Below are 22928 nucleotides of genomic sequence, written 5' to 3'. Positions count from 1 at the left end.
TTTTCTATAAATAAAATTATTATGATCCCCTTAATTCATCGAGCTGGTTTGCCCGAGAGGTTAAGGGGGAAGACTTAAGATCTTCTGCACATAAGTGCGCGTGGGTTCGAACCCCACAGCCAGCAGTTTTTTATTTTTATTTTTCCCACCGTTGGTTTATCTTGTGCAAGCTTATTTTAATTTTAGTGAAAAGGTCATTAAACAACATGGTTTTTAGTTAAGAAAAAGGACACTACAATTAATGATAAATATCCTTTTTCTCTTATCTATTAACTTCAAAACGAAGCATTTGAAGATGTTAAAACACTATTAAATAGCCGGACTTGTTTGGTAGGACTTCGAAAAAAAAGAAAAAAAAGGGTGAAATGCATTGTACTAGTGCGATTGGACCGGAACATATAAGATAATGAGGGTAATCTTTATTTATTTTATAAAATTTCGGTATTTGGTTTACAAGTAATAAAATATTATGGGAATTTTTATCGTAAATAGTGTTTACCGTTAGTAATGTGGGGGATAATCTGATACCCTCCCCCACCGTTGGGATTAAAACATTACCGAGGTAAGCTAATTTTTATACCTATTTTACCCTTAATTAAATACCATTTTGAATATAATTATCCTCAAATGTCTACCAAATAACAATTAGCACAGCCCCTTACATTTGAGAAATTAGTTAAAACACCCCAACCACAAAAAAATTTAAAAGTTAACAAAATACCCCTAGCCACTCAAGNCCAACCTCGGGTAAAGCCCGCCCCTTTCGGGCCGGGCTGGGCCGGGCCGGGTACCCGAAAATGTTGGGCCCATTGCCATCTCTACATTTGAAGATGTTAAAACGCTATTAAATAGCTGGACTTGTTTTGGAGGACTTCCAAAAAAAAAAAAAAAAAAGGGTGAAATGCATTGTACCAGTAAGGGTGCGTTTGGATCAGAGCATATAAGATAATGAGAGTAATCTTCGTTTATTTTGTAAGATTTCGATGTTTGGTTTATAAGTAATCAAATATTACGGGAATTTTTATTGCAAATAGTGTTTACTGTTAGTAATGTGAGGGGTAATCTGATAGCCTCCCCCATCGCTGGGATTAAAACATTACTGGGGTAATATGATTTTTATACCTATTTTACCCTTAATTAAATACCATTTTGGATATAATTACCCTCAAATATATACCAAATAACAATTAGCCCAGCCCCTTACATTTGAGAAATTAGTTAAAACACCACAGTCACAAAAAAGTTTAAAAGTTAACAAAATACCCCTAACCACTCAAGACCACCGCCGGCTGTTACTTACCACTTTCAGCCACCAACGTCAGTTGTTGTAATGGTGCATGACCGGTGGGATTTGGTCGGTCGTATGCTGGTAAGGCCTTTTCTAGTCATGGATTTATGATTCATGGCCGAAAACGGAGAGATCTGGCCGTTTCCATGGCATTTCACGGCCAAAGATCTGACCTTTTCACGGCCACATCTTTGGCTGTGAAATGACCATAGATCTTGCCATAAAACCACCATGAATTTGTGATCCACGGTCGGAAATGGCTTTGTCGGTGCACTGTCGATCATATATGGCTAGTCGTATGCCATTCTATCGACTACCGATGGCGGACGGTAGTGGTGGTTGGCTACCGACAGTGGCTTGGGGTTGGTGTGGGTGATTTTGCTACAAATTAAAATTTTATATGGTTGGGGTGTTTTAGCAAAATTTTAAATGTAGAGGGTTAAAAGAAACGATTCAAAAAAATAATATTATATTAATATTTAAAAAGGAGGGTAATTTAGTAATTTATATAACATACCCACCCATTTATCTTTCCAATCAAACATATTATTCACTAATTTATTCAAACTAACCAAACACATTTTCAAAACATTCCCAGTAATTTTCAAGGTGATTTATTTTTTTGTTAATATAACATCTCTCTATAATAAGACATTATATAATTCAAACACCTCCTAACTAGTAAGTACATTGAAAGAAACTTAAACTTTGAAAATAATCGAGTTAAATCCAAAAAGTAGTTAAACTACTATTTCTTTTAAAAGTATTCCCCTGTATAACCATGTTTAATAATCTTAATTTCTAAAAAGTTAAAGGTTTTTTTTTTTAAAAGATATAGATAACCATAAAATCACATAATTTAACTTAATTGCTCTTTATGACAATAACAAGGACAAAAATAGTCCAAATACATTACCAAGTCTAACACCTTTTAGCATAGTCTAGTATGTTTTAATTAAACTATTTAAGCATACAGTTAAATACTAGGTTCGATCTAAGTTATCGAATCTAGCATAGTCTAGTGTTATTTATTGAAAATATATCATTTGTTTTTTCATTAAGAGTATAATTGACAAGTCATTGAATTTGACAACTAGATTTGTCCCGTAAATAAATTTTGTATATTTTAGAAAAGTATGATTATTGAGTTGGTTATATATATCCAAACCCCTATTTTTTTTTCCTTTACAAAGGCTTCCTCAAATGGTTGGGAAAGGGGTCCTAAATCTACATGTATAACCCATTGACACTCTTACCTCGTCCATATTTGAGTTTTAGTTCACTGAATCACTAAGCCTCAATACTTTTGATTGGATCTTGTGTTACAATTATCCATCCTGGATATTTACACTATCTTCTGTTAATTTTTGTATGGGCTCATGCGTATTACATTCTTCTAAATAAAATTCTGCAGCCACAAAAGAATAATTAAAGACAACACCACCAAACTTATCATCATGGGTTCATGAGTTGATATGGCTTTGCGTGGGGAACAAGTAGTTTGTAAATATCAACGGGGCAGCGGAAGACCTGAAAGTGAAGTCCAAAATTTAAGATGCCAAAAAGCTTATTGAAAAGGTGAAGAAAGAGGGTTAAATATCTTTGGGAACAGAACAAGTTACTGGTATGTATATTCTGGCGTATTATGATTTGTTGTCTTATAACGATTGAAATAGTAGGCAACCATGGCCTCGAAATCAATAGTAAATTTACTATGTTCACATTCCTAAGGTAAAAAATAAAATAAAAAACTTTAATGATACAATGTTGATATTTCTAACTAAAAAGTGTTCAGAGGATCTGTTATTTTATTGAACATCCAATGAAATAAAATAAAAAACTTTAGCATATTTCTAACTAAAATACTAGCAATTGAACATCCAAATTACTCTAGATATATTTTAAGATTGAAAGATAATTGAGTCATCAACCTATGCCCTTGAATCTGAAGAAGAAATCTCCAGGTGAACTCTGGATTTCGCTGGACCATCTTGAAGGAGTTGGAAAAACCTTGTAAATGGAGGCATGCCCATTTCTAAGAGACCCTCTAGAATTCCAATTACTTGCCCCATAGTCGGCCTATCCTTCTCATCATCTTGAATGCACCAACAAGCAACTTTGCAAGCTCTAATCAGCTCTTCCACAATGACATTACCTTCTAGCCTGTCATCTAACAAGGTAAGTACATTTTTTCCTTGGTAAATTGTATTCGCGACGCGCAGAGGAAAGTAATCATCAAACCCCTCGTCTAACAGGGGATGTAGGTTTCTCCTTCCTGATATAACCTCAAAAAGAAGCATTCCATAGCTAAAAACATCAGCTTTCGTTGTGATAGCTTCACCTGAGATCCATTCCGGTGCCAGATAACCTCTCGTTCCTCTCATGGTTGTCAGAACCCGGCTGAAATCTCTCCCAAAGAGCTTTGCAAGACCAAAATCAGCCACCTTTGGGTTGTATTCTGCATCCAACAATATGTTCTCAGGCTTGATATCACAATGTATGATACAGTCTCTGCACTCCTCGTGTAAATAAGCCAGTCCTCTAGCAGTCCCAGTGGCAATTCTAAATCTACTCTGCCAGTCTAGAATCCTGGGACTCTTTCGAAACAAAAGTGATTCTAGAGAACCGTTAGGCATGTATTCATAAACTAGAAATCTTTTTGAAGCTTCGGCACAAAATCCACATAAGCGAACAAGATTAATGTGTTGGATTATTCCTATAGTCTGCACTTCTGCGCGGAATTGCTTCTCACATTGCTTTAGACGTTTGTGTTCCTTAACAGCTATGGCCGTTGAATTTGGTAATGTACCTCTATAAACAGTACCAAAACCACCCTCACCAAGTTTTTCGGAGAAGTTCTTTGTTGCGCTTCTTAAATCCCTGTGTTTGAAAAGCACCAAAGAATGCTCCACTGCTTTAAATGAACCAGCATCTGAGGCTGATCGTCTCTTCCACAGAATTACCAGGACAAGGGCAAACAGAGTAATGAAGGCTGCAATTGTTGTACAAACAATCAAAGTGGTGTTTCTTTTTGCCTTACCTCTCGTTCCAACCCAATCCGATGCCGCACTTCGAAGATGTAAATGTCTTCCAGTCATACTATTAGATGCAAGTTGTTCTAGATTGTAGATATCTGCTTCCCAGATCAAACACCCATTATCATAAGCAAAAGCGTTGCAAGAACAGTTGCTCAAGCATGCGAATTCACAGTCTTCAAATGTGTCGACTGCTAAAGACTTTGAGCTCTCTGTGAAGCGTATGTTAGGCATCACAAGAAACTTATCCTTCTCTCCATCATCACATTGTAAAGGAACTCTCCTCGCACATCCACCTGTATGATCTCCCAGCTCCCAACCCTTTGCCATTTTTGGTTCAAATCCTTCCAAGCAAGCACAAAGAGGTTCTTGCTGCTGATCGCAGATACTATAAGGTCCACAGAAAGCATAAACCTCACATTGTTGTGTTGGTCGCGCCCAGAGCGGTCTCCACCCGTCAAAATTACTTCTCCATACAAATTGATTATACTGCCCAGAGGCATTAAGCACAAATCTAGTAAGAGTATTAGGAATGGCAGACGCGTAAGTAAGATAGCTCTCGTTCTCGTTCGAAACATATGTCATATTTGTAACATAAGGATTCGTCTGAATTTCAGGAACAAGGGTAAAAATCTTTCCCGTCCACTCCCCACTAGTCCAATACTGTTTAGTCTCATTCCACAGTAATACATGACTGGATCCAACTGCTTCGATAGAGAAGATTGAAGGCGCTGGATTTTCAGGGCTCGTCCAGGAAACTAGATTTTGTTTTTGATCTGTACGTTTATTGTACCCAATCTTTGAACCAGGGATCCAGTGATCGGTTGGGTGATCAAAACTCTGCCACAATACGGTACTAGACGAATCCAATGCATTTCTTAAAACAAAGTTTGCATTATCAAGAAGCTGTGCTGTAGTAGAATTAATATCGTTGGAGGACAAATTCGTAGACCATATTGTAGCCCCACTCTGGTTGAGTAGTACTAAGTTTCCATCTTCCAAGAGTTTGAATGCTGAAGATGAAGGATCTGAGACTGGTGTTTTTCTATTTGCCACCCAAACTACTGTTTTATCAGGAAATGATTTGTACCATATGCCAATATAGTAGCTGCGAGAGTTCCCTGGAGTGAAGAAACCCAGTTCAAATATTCCCTCTGCAGAGATTAACGTCTGGTTTCCTGAAAGAGACTGGCCTGGTGAGATTGTATCAGATCCTTCAGAGAAACAAACGAAAAATAGAAACAACAGAAGCAGCAAACACACAGAAAGCCATGTTTTCTTGATTATTATAACCATTTCTTTGCAGATTTGTAGCAGCCAGCTAAATTGGAATAATAATATACTCTTTCCAATTAAATTATGACTTTTCCAAAAAAAAAAAAAAAAAAATATCCGAATTTGCTTCTCAAAGTCTTCCCATACCACAATATAAATTCCAATAATGTTTGACTAAATGAAGCGTGTCTATTGTCGGCTTTAGCTGTCTCTACAGCGTGAGGTGATAGTGGCTACATCAACAAGTATATCCTTACAAAGAAGTCTACAAAGAAGCTTACAAAGTGAAGAAAAAAACAAAAGAAAAACGGAAAAAGAGAAAGAGAGAGAGAGAAATGATGGAGATGAAGGGTGGAGATTAACTTTGTATGCCTCCTTTGTAGGCTTCTTTGTAAGACTAGCACTATTGGTGGTTACATATCCATACACAATTAATGATACAATTTTCAACCACCTCAGTGGACACTATTGATATTAATTCAAAGTCAAAAATGTTTTTTCATATATAATTAATGGTACCATTTTCAACCGCCTCAGTAGACACTATTGATATTAATTCAAAGTCAAAAATGTTTTTATCCTATTTAAACCATGAGAATATAATAGATAACCTCAATGCCGACATATAAATCCTAAAAATAAAATTCTATTATATTTTTATAACTTAAATTGTTTTTATCATATTTAAACGTATCTGCTTAAGCTTTTGATATTACAAGAAATTTCATCAGAATTTGGTCGTATAAATTTCATGTGACAAACTTATTACATGTGACGAGACTTTTGAGATAAAGATGGATATTTCAACATTTAATTATTTAAGTTAGAAGATTGTACTTTATCTCTTCATGGTTGGTGAAGGCCTCCTTCTCCGTTCATTTCAGATCTTATCCTCCAATTTTGCGATTGATGACTTTGACTCAATAGGTTAATAAGGACCCCAATCAACCACATCCACATATATACTTGTATGATAAGAATTGATTAAGAAAATATAATTATATAAGAAAGACTGATATTATTTGCCCCTACATTTTATCTTTCAAGACCCTGTTTCTAAGTTTACCCCATTTAAATATTTTAGTATATGCAAATATTTTTATACCCTACTTACTCCCAAAAATACCTTTTTATTTAAAATTTTATGTTTCTTGTCTTGAATGTAATGTCAAGAGATGAAATCCATTCACGTATGCTTTTACTTTCAAGATTGTAAGAATAATAATTAAGAAATTTAGATACGTCAAAATAACTTACAAATTTTGGAGAAGCGCAAAAGAAGAAAAAAGTAAAGAAAAATTAACAAAACAACTTATAATTGCAGAGCATAAATTACATCTCCATTGTGCTTACATGATCTTAATCAAACTCTTTTAACTGCATAAATTTTGTTTCCGTTGTTTAAAAATAAAATTAGGATTTATTGAATTAGGAATTATAATTAAAATAAGAAATAAAATCTTTTAGATACCTATACTGTAACACTCACACCAAGGTACGTAATTTTATTTATTCCCTAATACCCTTAGTTGGATTTCTTTGAAGTTACCTCAGACAAATGTGAAGAAAATTCTTTAAAACTTTATGAGGGGTAAAATAGTATTTTCATTCATAATTAGTTGAAAAATTAGGAAATAAAAGGAAACAAAATAATGTGAAGAAGATAATTTTTAATGTTAATTCATATAAACATATCCACAAAACAACTGATAGTACAAGGTAGTGTTGGACAGTGCCACCAAATTCCTACACTTCTTGACATCCCATCCAATCGTAAATCATCAAGTACCTGCAAAACAGTAGAATAACAGAGTGAGCACTTATTGCTCAGTAAGTAAACCAAACTGCACTACTATTTTTCCTCTATTACTCATGTTCTGATTTTCCTTTTCTCACTTTAATCTTTGATAATATTCTTCATTCTTTTCTGATATTCTGCATTCTTTTCTGATACTTTGATTTGCTACTTATCAACGTGCAAAGACAATGAATAAAACTGTACATCGTTGAGCACATAAAAAATACTGAATCATGTAAGTAGCATAATACATATGCAGAATAATAAACTTTCCTGAGAAAAGAACTTTTTTTTTTTTTTTTTTTTTTCTGATATCTGTCTCTTATGTTGTATCTCTTTCTTTTCTTCTCTGTTTCTCTTTCATTTCTTTCTTTCTATTTTGGTTTGCTGATCGGACTAGGTTGATGCATGGATTTGGAACCCTGGCCATGTGAGTGTATACTGGGTACAATCCTCATCTACATGCACTGTTGACGGATCGTACTAATGTTGTATCTCTTTGCTGAGGCCACTCACTGATGGCGGTGTGCATGTAGGTATGCTCTGCTGGGTATAGTCCTCATCCACATACATTACTGACGGGCTGTACAAATACTGTATGTCTCTGCTGATGCCGCTCACTGATGGCGGCGTGCATGTGGGCATCTTTGACACTCACGGGTTCCCCATCGCAATAACCTTAAACATAAAATGATGTAGAAAGAGAATAGAGAGAGATATTATGCACATGTCAACATGAATTTCCAAGCTATGGAAATTCTACACTTGCATTTTTTAGTAAATGAGAAAACATACATACTTGCATGTTAGCTTAAAAGAAAACTACAAGTCATTTTCTTTTATTTCTTTCTCATTCTTTGCTAACATATTCTTTCATATTCTCATTTACCAAATCAAGGCTATATATAAATCATATGCACAATATATGCATGATCAAGCCCATTCTTTGATGTTCTTTCCAAGTTCGCATACACAAACTTGAAAATTCATTATGGCATAATGGTATGTCATGACATATTCTACCATTATCTTCTATCACAATTGCCATATCAAAGTAACACTTTAACTTGCAATTCTTCTCTAACACTTCTATGTGCATTTCAAGAAGTAGTAAATGTTCAAGTAACTAGAACCAAACACTAAGGGCCACTACTCTCATGGAACTGACATGACCAAGTAATATATTAAATTTTGCCATAACAATATGCACTCTTGAATACTAACATTTACACTTGGTTAAGCCCAACCATAATCTTCCTACTACAATTCTTGTCTTTCTCTAACCCTTCCTTCAGTAGGGTTTAGCCAACTCATGCATGCATTTTCTCTTTGGATTTTCATCAAACAATTCATATGCACATACAACTACTAAGTTGGCTACACTTCCACATCTCTCGAAATCCACTAAAATTTGAGCAAAAACTCACTTATTATAGCATCAAACCTGGCCATTTTCAACAATTTTTAACACTTCAAAAATTTCGACACTAATTCTTCCATAACTTCACCAAATCATCACATAATCATACACTACTTCTCATGGCTGGAAATTACACATCATTCAACTTCAAAAATAGCCAACAATTCTCACATACAATCACATAAAAACATGCAAGAATCATACTACACAAGTCTTGCTCAAATCAAGGCTAAAATTAGGTTTACTTACCTTGAATGTGTGATATCACCTCCTTTTGCTAAAAGTCTCTTCCTCTTGGACCTACATCATATAAAAACCATAAGAATTTAAAACTTTAAAGTTTAATCACACTCCTTTTGCTAGAATCTTACCTTAGAATGCTTTAGGATTGAAAATCTATGAAACTCCAAGCCAAATCCTATGATTTTCCTTTGAAATTTAGTGAAGAAAATTGAGAGAAAATGGGGGTGAAGGGTGGCGTGAATAAGGGTTAGAATGACGAGGGTTTAGGTTATTGCAACCTTATATATATATATATATATATATTCCCATTTTTCCCTTGCACTTTTTATGAAATTCCATCTACATCCTTTAGTCAATTACCAAAATACCCTGATTTTTATAATCTTCTTCACATTATTTTGCTTCCTTTCACTTCCCACTTTTTCAATTAATTATGAGTGAAACTACCATTTTACCCCTAATGAAGTTTTAAGGAATTTTCTTCACATTTGTCTAAGGTAACTTCAAAGAAATCCAACTAAGGGTATTAGAGCATAAATAAAATTACTTACCTTAATGTGGGTGTTACAATTCTCACTGCCTTGAAAGAATTTCGTCCGCGAAATTCAACTGAACAACTCAGGATAACGATTACGTACATCTTGCTCTACTTCTCATGTAGCTTCTTCTATTGTATGATTCCTCCATAGAACTTTTACTAGTGGAATACTCTTATTTCGGAGCTGTTTAACTTTTCTGTCCAATATTTGAACTGGGTGCTCCTCATAAACAAGATTCTCCTCTAATTCCACTTCTTCTACTTTCAATATATGGGAGGGATCACTGATATACCTTCGAACCATTGACACATGGAAAACATTGTGCACTTTATCCATATTTGGTGGTAGGGCTAACTGGTACACTACTTTTCCTACTCGTTGCAATATTTCAAAGGGGCCAATGTATCTAAGGGCAAATTTTCCTTTACCACCAAACCGCATTACTCGTTTGTAGGGGGAAATATTAATAAACACTTTATCACCCACTTCAAAATGCTACATCCTTTCTCTTTAAATCCGCATAACTCTTTTGTCTGTCTTGAGCTTGCTTCATTCTATTCCTGATAAACTTAATGTCTTCCATCATTTTTTGAGTTATCTCTGGTCCAAGAGCTGCATTCAAAACATCTTTCTCTCCTACTTCATCCTAGTGCAGTGGGGATCTACATCGTCTACCATATAGAGCTTCATAAGGAGTCATCTTAATTGTAGACTGATAACTGTTATTATAAGCAAACTTTATCAATGGTAGCATCTCATGCCAGGTCATTTTATAATCCATACAACACGCTCTCAGCATGTCCTCTAGCACCTGATTGGTTCTCTCAATTTGGCCATCTATCTGTGAGTGGTAAGCTGTACTAAATGCTAACCTAGTACCCAAGTTTCCTTGTAGACTAGTCCAAAAAGCTAAAACAAATCTGGAATCTCTATCTGATACTATTGTCTTGGGCACCCCATGCAGTCTAACTATCTCTTTGATGTAGATCTGGGACAACTGATCTAAGGTGGTACTGTCTTTTACTGGAAGAAAATGCACTGATTTGGTTAATTTGTCGACTATCACCCATAGCTCATTATAACCCTTTTGAACTCTTGGAAGGCTTGTAATGAAATCCATTGATATATTTGCCCATTTCCATTCAGGAATGCTAAGTGGCTAAAGTAGTCTTGATGGTCTCTAGTGCTCTGCTTTAACCTATTGACAAACCAGACATCTTGCTACATACTCTCTGATATCTTTCTTCATACTTGGCCACCAATAACTCTTCTTTAAATCTTGATACATTTTGGTTTCTCTAGGATGTGCAGTATATGGTGTGTCATGAGCCTCCGCAAAAATCCTCTTTCTAAGCTTAGCATCCTAAGGAATAAATATACGGCTCCTAAAACTGAGAACACCAACTGAAATCTGATACGCTGGTATCTTGCCTTCCAACACTTGTCGACTCATTTTCTGACACCACTCGTCAACAACTTGCTTTTCTTTAATCTCTTCCAATAAAGTAGATTGAATTTCTAACCTGACAATTCTTCTTGGTACCATCTCTATTTGTTTCTTGAGAAATTCTTCCAATAATTCTTTCTGCATTGTGAGCTGAGACATTGGCTTTTCCAAGTTGATACTTGATTTCACAATCATAATCTTTTACTAGCTCCAACCATCTCCTTTGTCTCATATTCAACTCCCTTTAGGTGAAGAAATACTTCAAACTTTTATGATCAGTATAAATATTACTCTTTGCCCCATACAAGTAATGCCTCCATATCTTTAATGCAAAGACTACAACTACTAATTCTAAATCATGCGTAGGGTATCTTGTCTCATACTCTTTCAACTGTCGGGAAGCACAAGCTATTACCCTACCCAATTGCATCAACACAACACCAAGTCCCTGAAGTGAGGCATCTGTATAAATATCGTAGTCTACACCCTCATGTGGTAACACCAGAATAGGAGCTGTGGCGAGTCTTCCTTTTAACTCTTGGAAACTCTCTTCACACACATCTAATCATATGAAAGGAGTTCCTTTTTGGTAAGAGTTGTAAGCGGCATAGCCAACTGAGCAAATCTTGCTACAAACCGCTTTTAATAACCTCTAAGCCCCAAAAAACTTTTAACCCCTTTCACTGTCTTCAGCCTTTGCCACTCTAAGATTGCCTTTACCTTATTGGGATCTACTGACACACATTCTTTTGAGATAGTGTGGCCTAAAAAGATAACTTGATCCAGCCAGAACTCACATTTAGAAAATTTGGCATACAACTTCTTATCTCTCAATCGCTGCAGCACAAATCTCAGAGGCTCTTCATGTTCTTCTCTTGTCTTAGAATAAACCAGGATGTCACCAATAAACAACACTATAAATTGATCAAGACAATCATGGAATACTCGGTTCATTAAATCCATAAAGATTGCTGGGACATTAGTTAACCCGAAAGGCATCACTACAAACTCATAATGCCCATATCTGGTCCAAAATGCAGTCTTGGCTATATCTTGCTCTGCAACTCTTAGTTGATGATAACCCGACCTCAGATCAATCTTTGAAAACACTGCTGCTCCTTTAAACTGATCAAATAAATCATCTATGCAAGGTAATGGGTACTTATTCTTCACTGTCATTTTATTCAATTCTCTGTAATCTATGCACATCCATAGCAACCCATCTTTCTTCTTTACCAATAGAATCGGAGCACCCTAGGGAGAATGGCTGGGTCGAATAAAACCCTTGCTTAAGAGTTCTTAGAGCTGCTTCTTCAATTTTTGGAGCCCGGCTTAGGCCATACAATGTGCTAACTCAATGCTAAATTTTATTTCTCTTTTTGGAGGTAAACCTGGCAAATCATCCGAAAATACATCTGGAAACTCTCGGACTACTGGCACATGCTAGATCTCTGATCGATGGACATCACTGCTTTGCACCACATGGGCAATATACCTGGAGCACTATTTTCTTAGCGTTTTTCTGGCTTTTACATTGCTGATTAATATACTAAGCTGATGGCCCTCTCCAAAACTGAACTTATTGCCATCATCAAGATTAAACTTTGCTTTCTTCTTTCGACAATCAATCTCTACTCCATATCTCCCTAGGAAATCCATGCCTAAAATAACATCAAATTCGGGCATATCAAATACAATCAAATCCATTATTTACATCCTTCCATGGATCACTACAGACTTCCCTGAAAGCGTCTCCCGAGTTACCACACTATCACCATTAGGCAATTCTGTCTTAATGGGTTGATCTACTATAATAGGATTCAAACCCAACCTCTCTATAATCCCATGTGTAATAACTGAGTGTGTGGCTCTAGAATCAACTAATGCATAAAGGGGAACTGAATGAAATAATAACTGACCAATAACTGCAGATGGGTTGGCCTCGGCTTCTCTCTGTGCAACTGTAAATACCCGAGCATTAGTACCTCTGGATGTCTGTGCTATGGGTGCAGGGGGAGCCTTACAGTCTTTCATCATATGTCCGGGCTGTCGGCATCTAAAACACACACCCTTAAGACACTCTCTCGGATAATGTTTCCCACATCTTTGACATTGGAGAAACTTAAAAGTCCTCGACCTTTTATTCTTCCCGTCCCTCTTGTTCTTCTTTGACTGAAATCTTTTCTTATTCTTTCCCTCTCTATTTTTGGGGGTATCAAATCTGTCTCTCTACAGAGCGGGAGGTGGAATACTGGGCATTGCTGCTGATGGAGTCAATGGAGTTAACTTATTCACAAATACTTCAGCTCGTAAAGCTCGCTCCAAAGCCTCACTACAAGTTTGAGGGGGTTGGGTACCTGCCATCACATCTCAAGTTATTTCGGGATTCAACCCATGCATAAACTTGTTCATCCTCAATTATGGTGTCCTCACTATAACTGGTGCAAACCTCGCCAAGGAATTAAATCTAATGGAGTATTCTTTCATTGAACTGATTCCCTCTCGTAGGCTAATAAATTCTTGTATCTTTCCATGTATTCTGTCAGCTGTCCTGTATTCTGCCTCAAAAAGTCGTCTGAAATCTCTCTAGGTCATAGCGGCTATATCATGAGTCTCCTCCATCAACTCCCACCAGATATGGGCATCACTCTTAAACAAAAAACTAGCATACCGGATCTTCTCCCAATCTGTCATAGGAAAAAGTGTTGTCGTATGCTCCATAGATCTAATCCATTCTTCTGCCACTACTAGGTCAGTCATACCTCTAAATTCTGATGGCTGATGCTGACTAGGTAACCTATAGATAGGGTCAAGATGACTCTGTACTATCAGAGGTACCGACCTTTCTCTCTCCTCTCTAATGGTCGGTACTACAATTGGGGTCTCAACTCTCTCCAATATAGGTCTCCCTTGACTCTCTGCTAATACCTGCTGAATAATGTTATGAATCCTCGCTTCATCGAGGATAGGGGGAGTAGATTCGGACGGGTTGGATGGCTCACCCGTACTCGATGCATTCTTCATACCAGATCGAGTCATCCGTCTCATCTAAAACACATAGCACCAATATTATCAGTCAGATAATACAAGTGAGACAAAGAAATAACTTACAATGATCGGCTAGGGTACGTCACCGTGGCAGGAGAGGCACACTGTCAATTTCCCAAAATCGATGCTCTGATACCAAAAATGTAATATACTCTCTAGCTAGTAATTCTTTAAGAAATATATGATAAAATCTACTAAATAACTTTGTAAACATATATATACGTAGAGGTATATAATGTAAAATTTGAAAATTTTAATTTTAATTCATATAAACATATACACAAAATAACTGATAGTACAAGGTAGTCTTGGACAGTGCCGCTAAACTCCTCCACTTCTTGACGTCCCATCTGATCGTAAATCATCAAGTACCTGCAAAACAGTAGAATAACAGAGTGAGCACTAATTGCTCAGTAAGTAAACCAAACTGCACTACTGTTTTTCCTCCATTACTCATGTTCTGATTTTCCTTTTCTCACTTTAATCTTTGATAATATTCTTCATTCTTTTATGATATTCTTCATTCTTTTCTGATACTCTTATTTGCTACTTATTAACGTGCAAAGACAATGAATAAAATTGTACATCGTCAATCACATAAGAAATACTGAATCATGTAAGTAGCATAATACATATGCAGAATAATAAACTTTCCTGAGAAAAGAACTTTCTTTTCTTTTCTGTTATTTGTCTCTTATGGTGTATCTCTTTCTTTTCTTCTCTGTTTCTCTTTCTTTTCTAAGAATTACTACCTAGAGAGTATATTACATTTAACTCAATTATGTCTTATTTAATAATTTTAATGAGAAAAAAAATTGTAAATAATTTTTTTTTAATAATTGTAGTCTAAAGAGATAAAATATGAGAGGCCAATATCCTCACTCTATAAGAAGATAAAAGTCCATTATTCAATCTTTAATGAACCTTCCATCGAAACATCTTGCAACACATTGCATAATAACATTATTGTGGGCAGCCGAATAAAAACAAACACAAAAGAAAAGATTCTTGTTTAGGAAAACTACTACTTACAGGCATCGACTATTTTTTAGACGACTCACCCTTTCATACTAGAAAGATCTTTAAAACGCTTAATTTTTTCTATTTATTTTCTTAATTTGAAGAAGCCTTTTCATTGAATTTAGTACAAAAGATATTAGGCAGATGAGCGGCATTCTTAATTAAATCAATCTATCAAATTATAAATCAAACGGACAGTGCCAGTGATCACAACAAATGTTCTAGCCGACTGTACATATCTCTAAAATATGTCAATTTCGTTGTGTTCATTTACAACAATTCTCGATGCGTTCTGCAGCAACGTTTATTTACTGCTAATTTAATGATTGGAAGAGCTTTAATAATTATGCCATATAAAATTACACAACCATGCACCTACTTACTCAACAAAATATATATATTATTGGCAATTAGCGCCATTACTGTTGCGTTAACGTTTCTTGAAGGAAGAAGCCGTAAGTTGCTCACGTTAAAAAAAAAAATTAAAAAATACGATGGTATCGGGAATTCAGCCGACAGTTGTTCATTTTGTCCAACATTTGAAATATAAAGGCGTAAGTGAAGATAAATGCGATACAAGTTATTGAATTACCATTCTCCATCTTTAATTATCTCTCCTTAATCTCATGAATACATAGAAAGACTAAATTAAACATTAAACATGTCATTATAACTGCATTAATTTTTTTTTATTTTTACAATATTTTAATCACTTAAAGTTTTAATTAAAATAAGTTTGGAATAATTGAGAAAAAAAAAAAAAAAAGAAGCTTATGGTGACCAGAAGGGTCATTCTAGTATTTAATTATTTATCAAAGTCTTTAAAAATTACAAGAAGTATTTTTACAACGAATGCCAACAAGTTCAACTATTTCTCAACTACTTAAGATGAGATGAAATTAATTGAATAATCATATAGATGCAACTAGAAATCTTTACTTGTGATTCATTTTGTTCACGGATCGATGATCTTCCCCATCTAGAAAACTCATAATACTTTGGGCCCCGATAAATTGTTGGTCTATGATTGTTGCTCTTCCAGTTTCATATAATATTATATATAATCTTACTTTAGTTTCTGACATTTCGGTTGGCTCAATTTCTGCTAATATGACTAGAACTATGAGTCGTACCACATTATTCTTGTATTAAATTAATAAAACTTATAAGTTCATTAATTTACAATAATGATTAATTATACTGTTTCCAACCTTCAAAATAGGTTAAAGAGATAAAGTATATATATAGATATGCAATAATGCAAACCTTATTTTATTAATTTATTAAGTACCATAAATTACATATTATAAAATAAAATAATACTTTGGGTACTAATGGATGAGTACTAATATGTGTACTAATTAAAGCATAGTACCCGTACTATGCACATAGTACGGGTACTATACTTTAGTTAGTACACACATTAGTACTCATCCATTAGTACCCATAGCATCACTCTATAAAATATCACAAACTAATGAATATATGTCACTTCATAATTTTTTTACTGCTAATTTAATGATTGGCAGAGCTTTAATAATAATGTCCTATAAATTATATATTTTCAATTTCTTTTAATATCGTTTGATTGAAAAAAAAAAAAAAAGTTTATAAATGACTGAAAAATTGTTATATATATTTAGCTTATATATAGAAAAACTCAAAACTTAAACTTATATGACAAACTATTCATAAGATTTTTTCGTGTTTATTTTATTTTTAAATAAGAAAATTCTAAATTATCAAAGACTATCATATTATTTTTAGATAGTCTACTACTTTACCCTTTCTTAAAATAAAAATATTTTTAATAATTTACTCCTGAGAAATAAATTTAAAATTACACAACCTTGCATCTACCTACTCGACAGAATATATATATTTTTTATTGGCAATTAGCACCATTACTGTTGCGTTAACGTTTCTTGAAGGAATTTATTCACAAACTAATGAATTTATGCCATTTCATAATTATTGTCTCTCTCATATATGTATTAATTTGTGATAATTAAGATTAAGATATACTCCACGGCGTCATAGACTTTCTTTCTTGCGTTTCACTATAGAGGTGCCAATATTTATTTCATATGACTAGCTAATATAATAAATTGATTAGTGTGTTTTGACTTGATAATTTATGGGTTACTAAAAGTAGCGAATCATATAAGATATTGGTTGATGCATGCGGGAACATGAGTAGATCATCAGCCAGACCTAACTTAACAAATATCACATGCACATTCTCTCCTTTTTCCAACCTCAGCGTTTATCCTCTCCAATATTCCATGTCGTCACCAGTGACTGTGACTCCGATTTATATCTGTTTCTGAAATAAATCCCTTCATTACATAGGCGTGTTGTGAATTTAAGAGACCGAGTCAAAAAAATACCATGCTTAATTGACTTACACGTCAATGTATTGTCTCTTTTAAATTAAATTTACGTAGTTACCGGTTTGTATAATTGAATTTATGCAATTATATATTTAGAATTAAATTGAAGTATGCAATTGGAATTCCATTTCCAAGTACTCAATATTGAGACTCCGTGCATATATAAATTATATATAGCAGCCCTCGAAGTTTCATGAAACGAGATATCAAATTCTCATTGAATGTGATAGATTACCGATAGCCAACTTCTAATCCATAGATATACGTGACCCACTTGGGATTATATATGTGCTGTAACTGGTATCAAACCACAAGGTTGAAGCCAAACTACAATGGAGTCCATCACGAAAGAACCTGTAAGCCCCACGGGACAATACTTGAATAGCTCAGCTCTTTCCCTTTCAATTCTTGGTGTTCTTGAATTTGAAGTGCCAATTGATAATCTGCCGGTTATGTCGTTGATCAAGGATTTGTTTCTCCCCATCAACCCACGTTTCTCCTCCATCATGGTACATACATGCACTCATTTTTTTTGTTAGGGTAATTAAGGTGTTCGAATCAGTTACGTGCGTTTACTCATCTCCATTTATAGCGTTTTTTAAATTTTTTCAACTTATTTACTAATTGCTCTTGAAAATAACTATCTGCTTTTCTTTCGATCAAAGCACTGAATTTTTAAAATTTATTAACAGGTTGTAGACGAAAACGGAGAGAAACAATGGAAGAGAGTCGAAGTTGAGCTCCATAACCACGTAAAAATGCCCATTTTCCCCTCTGGACTTTCACCAGAATTTTATGATAAATACTTTGATGATTATATCTCAAAAATAGGAATGGAACAGTTTCGAAGAACCCGACCTTTGTGGGAAATTCATGTAATCAAATACCCAACAACCACTGCGGCCGCTGTTATGATATTCAAGCTCCACCATTCACTTGGCGATGGGTTCTCTTTAATGGGAGCTCTTCTTTCATGTTTACAAAGGGCTGATAATCCTTCCCTCCCCTTGACATTTCCTTCAGTTCATTTACACTCCAACAGAAACGGTAGCAATAATAACAACATATTGAAGAGTGTGTCAAAGGTTTTGTCTGTGATTTCTATGACAGTATCGGACTTTAGTTGGAGCATTATAAAGAGTACTCTGGTTGAAGATGATAAAACTCCGATACGATCAGGAGATGGTGGAATTGAGTTTCGGCCGACGACGACAGCAACAATGATTTTCTCTCTTGATAAAATCAGGCAAATTAAGACCAAACTCAGAGCGGTATGGTTTATATATAGCTTTTGCATGCTTTTCTGCTTAACTAAACTTCGAACAGGAATATGACATTAACCAATGACTAAAATCATTTAATCATCACATGAATTTAGTTTAGACATTATTAATTAAGAATTGCCAGAGTCGTATATTATTAAAACATATCTGTCGGATTTGATGTAATAATTACTGTCACAAATCACAGCTACCTATTCAGATCAATGTCGAAGCATCAGTATCATATATTCATTGACTAATTTTACGTTGACGGGTCTATGTTGGGTCAACATAACAACTATTTTTCTTCTAATGTTTTAATAAGTATTTTCATTACCACTTTTTGTACTTTAGCAATTCTTTTTTAACTAATTCTGTCCAACTAATATGAAAAAAGTTAAGAAAAGTACCCAGTTAGATAGAAGCCTTGGTCTTGTATCCACATAATTATTTTTATATAAGCACTTCACACTAAATATTTTTTATATAAGTAAATTTATACAAATTAAAGAAATGCAGTTTTAAAATACAATACTCACAAATTAATTAAAAATATAGAAATTCGGTAATCTATAGCACTTAACTGACATTGTTATATACGATTGACATGTCAAGCATATTAATTTACCATTTTATTTTCACCAGTCATCCATTGACATTATAGAAATTTTCTTAGTTCTTTTTCTTCTTAATTTGTCTCTAGTTTTACAATGAATTTTCTTACTTTGATGACAGACTATAAATGATGTTATTACGGGAATAATCTTCCTGGGAACTCGGTTATACATGCAAGAGATGAGTCAGGACTCGAGCAAAGCACAATCTACAGCAGTAATATTGCTAAACACCAGGGTGTTTCGAAGCTACGAATCAGTAAAAGATATGGTCAAACCTAATGCCAAGGCACCTTGGGGGAATCGTTTTGCCTTCTTGCATGTTTCCATACCTCACTTAACGGATGATGCTACATCTTCAAACCCTTTGGAATTTGTTTTGAAAGCACAACAAATCATTAGTGCCAAGAAAAACTCTTTAGCTGTTTACCTCACTGCTCAGCTTCTTGAGATCTTGAAGAAATTTAAAGGCCCTGAAGTACGTGTATCAATATATATTTCTAGACCTTATACAAAATATTTAACCTTTAAATGAATTGAGATTCAAATGATCCTTTCTTAACAAAACCAAAACCAAAGGTACTAAACAATTAAGGTAATACTAATTCTTCCAAACTAAAGTGAATGTAAATGTTCGTTTTGTACGTGCAGGCAGCAGCTGGATTTATCCATGGAACTTTAAAGAACACGAGCATGGGAATCTCAAATCTAATGGGGCCCGTGGAACAAATGGCTCTGGCTAATCATCCAGTGAGAGGCTTGTATTTCACAGTGGTTGGTGTACCTCAGGTATATAAATATCTCATGCATATCTCCATATTACTAGATCAGTCTGCAACTCAGCCACTTTAATTATCATCTCCGTATGTAGTAATTTCATGCGCCTAGCCCATAATATATAGCAAATTATTTGTCTAGTAGCCAGAACGTACTTATAAAATGTTAAAATAAATACGAGAAGGTCATTAGTTATATATAACATGGTTTTGATGGGATTAATTGCAGAGTCTTTGCATAACAATAGTAAGTTATACGGGAAAGCTAAGGGTTGCTGTGGGAGCAGAAAAAGGCTTCATCGATACCCCAAAGTTTAAGTGTTGCGTAGAGAATGCATTTCAGATGATACTCAAAGCTGCATGTGAAAGTACTGGTACTCCTCAACACGTTAGAGAGTGACACAAAAATGTCTTCCCCATTAATTGGCTTCCTTGAGGGCTAATTAAGCTACTGTTCTCTTACATACGCCATGTCATTATCAAAATGTTTTCATTAATTTATTGTTTCCATTTGTATTAATTTATACTACCTATTGTCTCGTATTATGTCCTTGTAAGGCTGTATGTATTGAATTAATAATTGCTAATCAAGCAAAATTTGTTCTAAGAATAATCTTTATCTATATATTCAGAAATTTGATCTACTTAATGTGATAAACTTACATGGGACAGGTTTACTGTCTCATCATGGTGACGTGGTAAGATCGTCCTATGTGTTGCAGGTGGCAATTCTTTAATCACAATTATTTTATCTCTTTGAAACTTTTAAAATAAATTAGAATTTTAATCTACTTCTGCTTTCTCTGTCATCACAACCCAATCACCCCAACTGTACCCATCGGTTTATGTTATCATCAGTTTTCCTACCATTTTCCGTTTGTTCATCTTTCTGCTTTCTCGGTCAAATCGCTAGTGGTCCTCAACTCACCGACAAGTTCATCTACTTCTATTTTCTCCTTGATCTACTTCTACTTTCTCCCTCATCTTTAGCCCAATTCCCTCACTCTCTGTTGATTCTTGATTTTGATACCAACGGCTCACACGTACAAAGTGTTAAGCGAATTTAGAAATTATACGTGATATGAAAATATGAAATGAGATAATAAATGGGAAGCGATTTTTAAAGTGGTTTGGATACTCAAAAGCGAATCCTACGTCCACTGCTATTGTATTAATAGATAGGTACAATCAGGTTGCGTATGGCGAGCTGAGTTACAATCTAGAGGGAATATATATATATATATATATATATAATCTATATTATATAATATATATAATATATATATACAGAGAGAGAGAGAGAGAGAGTATGTTGTTTTTAGACTAAGATAAGCCAATCCCGTAAATGAGAGGGGTGTCATCTATTTATAGTGGGAGAATTCAAGGTAAAGATTACAAGTTTGCAAGTGGGTAGGTGCCGTGCAAGTTATTCCTTGCATCCCATAGGTTGTCTGCACGAGAAATATCTTCAAATTGCGTAGGGCTTGGGTAGGTGGATGATCCCTGGCCACTCGTAAGCCTGGTGTTCACCTGCTGCACTAACAAGAACCATACCTCTTCCGTCACTGCATGACGTGGAAGCGTCTGGACGACACAAAACCTTCCTGAATCCTAATTGGCTTTTGCTGACGAGAGTCCACGTTAACCCTAACTTTTTAGGCATAACAGAAGAAGTCCCCCAGTTTTTAAGGTTTAAGGATTGAACCTTGAGAACTTTATGATTATGTTGCGACTTGACTTGCCTCGAATGACGTTTGGTCGAGCTGATCCAGCTGCAAGGAGGTCGTAGCATACGTCTCTAAGGATAGCATAAGCGACCTGAGGTGGCCTTCTCCCACAAGTTCAACGACCTAGATCAAGACCCACCCAATGTCGTACCGATATGCTTCAAATTTCATCTGCGGTTCGTGACCTGCGAATGTTGGACCGGTCGTCACAGTCACAAAATTAAACCTAAATAAAATAGTTAGCGATAAGCAGGGTAGAATACACAGAGAGCAAAACTAAAGACCTAATGCATATTTGAGTTAACGAAAGAGAAATTGGCAAAATGATTGATTAAAACTAAGGAAACTAATTACTTGCAGGAAATTAAAAGCATTAAATAAATTGCTAACTAAAACACAATATTAAAAGCGTTGTCGCTACGGGTTCGGTTTGACTCAAGACCAACTCTCACACTTCCTCTCNTATAGTTGCCCAAATTATATTGCTTCCGTAGGGAACCCTTTTCGATAATTCATTTACCGATTAAATGAATCATCTGGACAATTCATATACATACTTTATTTTAAATGCATGACTGAATAAAGGAAGCAATTTATATACATGAATTGAAGAACTCTTTCTTCCATTATTTATGATATATATAGATACAAGACAAAATGCTCTGAAACCGACAACACGAATGGTTTCTAGGGCATACACTAATATACACTAACAACTACATGACGTGGAAGCGTCTGGACGGCACAAAACATTCCTGAATCCTAATCGGCTCTTGTTGACGAGAGTCCATGTCAGCTACTTTTTAGGCATAACAGAAGTCCCCCAGTTTTTAAGGTTTAAGTATTGAACCTTGAGAACTCCATGATTATGCCGCAACTTGACTTGCCCTGAATGACGTTTGGTCAAGCTGATTGAGCTGCAAGGAGGTCGCAGCATACGTCTCTAAGGATAGCATAATCGACCTGATGTGGCCTTCTCCCACAAGTTCAACGACCTGGATCAGGACCCACTCAGTGCCATATTGATATGCTTTGAATTTCAT

The 22928-nt window shown here is 35.1% G+C and overlaps 2 protein-coding genes and 1 non-coding gene across 3 annotated transcripts; 2 read left to right on the top strand and 1 right to left on the bottom strand.

The window, feature by feature from the left end:
- The first annotated feature begins 42 nt into the window (after positions 1–42).
- On the top strand, positions 43–125 carry TRNAL-UAA. Its single transcript has one exon. It is a non-coding gene; the product is annotated as a tRNA-Leu (tRNA).
- Positions 126–2929: 2804 nt separating this feature from the next.
- LOC116138642 (G-type lectin S-receptor-like serine/threonine-protein kinase At2g19130) lies at positions 2930–5658 on the bottom strand. Its single transcript, XM_031424340.1, has one exon. The coding sequence runs from the start codon at positions 5617–5619 to the stop codon at positions 3220–3222; it is 2400 nt and encodes a 799-aa protein (XP_031280200.1). The 5' UTR covers positions 5620–5658; the 3' UTR covers positions 2930–3219.
- Positions 5659–17798: 12140 nt separating this feature from the next.
- Positions 17799–20710, top strand: LOC116138758 (O-acyltransferase WSD1-like). The gene is made up of 5 exons (XM_031424444.1): positions 17799–18015; positions 18199–18777; positions 19504–19860; positions 20034–20171; positions 20388–20710. The coding sequence occupies exons 1-5, from the start codon at positions 17839–17841 to the stop codon at positions 20556–20558; spliced, it is 1422 nt and encodes a 473-aa protein (XP_031280304.1). The 5' UTR covers positions 17799–17838; the 3' UTR covers positions 20559–20710.
- The last annotated feature ends 2218 nt before the right edge of the window (positions 20711–22928 follow it).

The sequence above is a fragment of the Pistacia vera genome, unplaced genomic scaffold (genome assembly GCF_008641045.1).
Source record: "Pistacia vera cultivar Batoury unplaced genomic scaffold, PisVer_v2 Contig343, whole genome shotgun sequence".
Classification (NCBI taxonomy): Eukaryota; Viridiplantae; Streptophyta; class Magnoliopsida; order Sapindales; family Anacardiaceae; genus Pistacia; species Pistacia vera.
The sequence above is the reverse complement of the archived record's forward strand: the minus strand, read 5'-3'. Positions and strand labels throughout refer to the sequence as shown.

What these genes read in the sequence shown, in the direction of transcription:
- LOC116138642 (XM_031424340.1), bottom strand. Translation starts at nt 5,619, where the DNA reads ATGGTTATAATAATCAAGAAAACATGGCTTTCTGTGTGTTTGCTGCTT.
- LOC116138758 (XM_031424444.1), top strand. Translation starts at nt 17,839, where the DNA reads ATGGAGTCCATCACGAAAGAACCTGTAAGCCCCACGGGACAATACTTG. An exon ending in AGAAATTTAAAGGCCCTGAA is followed by an intron (nt 19,861 to 20,033) that starts GTACGTGTATCA and finishes TTGTACGTGCAG; the next exon opens with GCAGCAGCTGGATTTATCCA. An exon ending in CAGTGGTTGGTGTACCTCAG is followed by an intron (nt 20,172 to 20,387) that starts GTATATAAATAT and finishes GATTAATTGCAG; the next exon opens with AGTCTTTGCATAACAATAGT.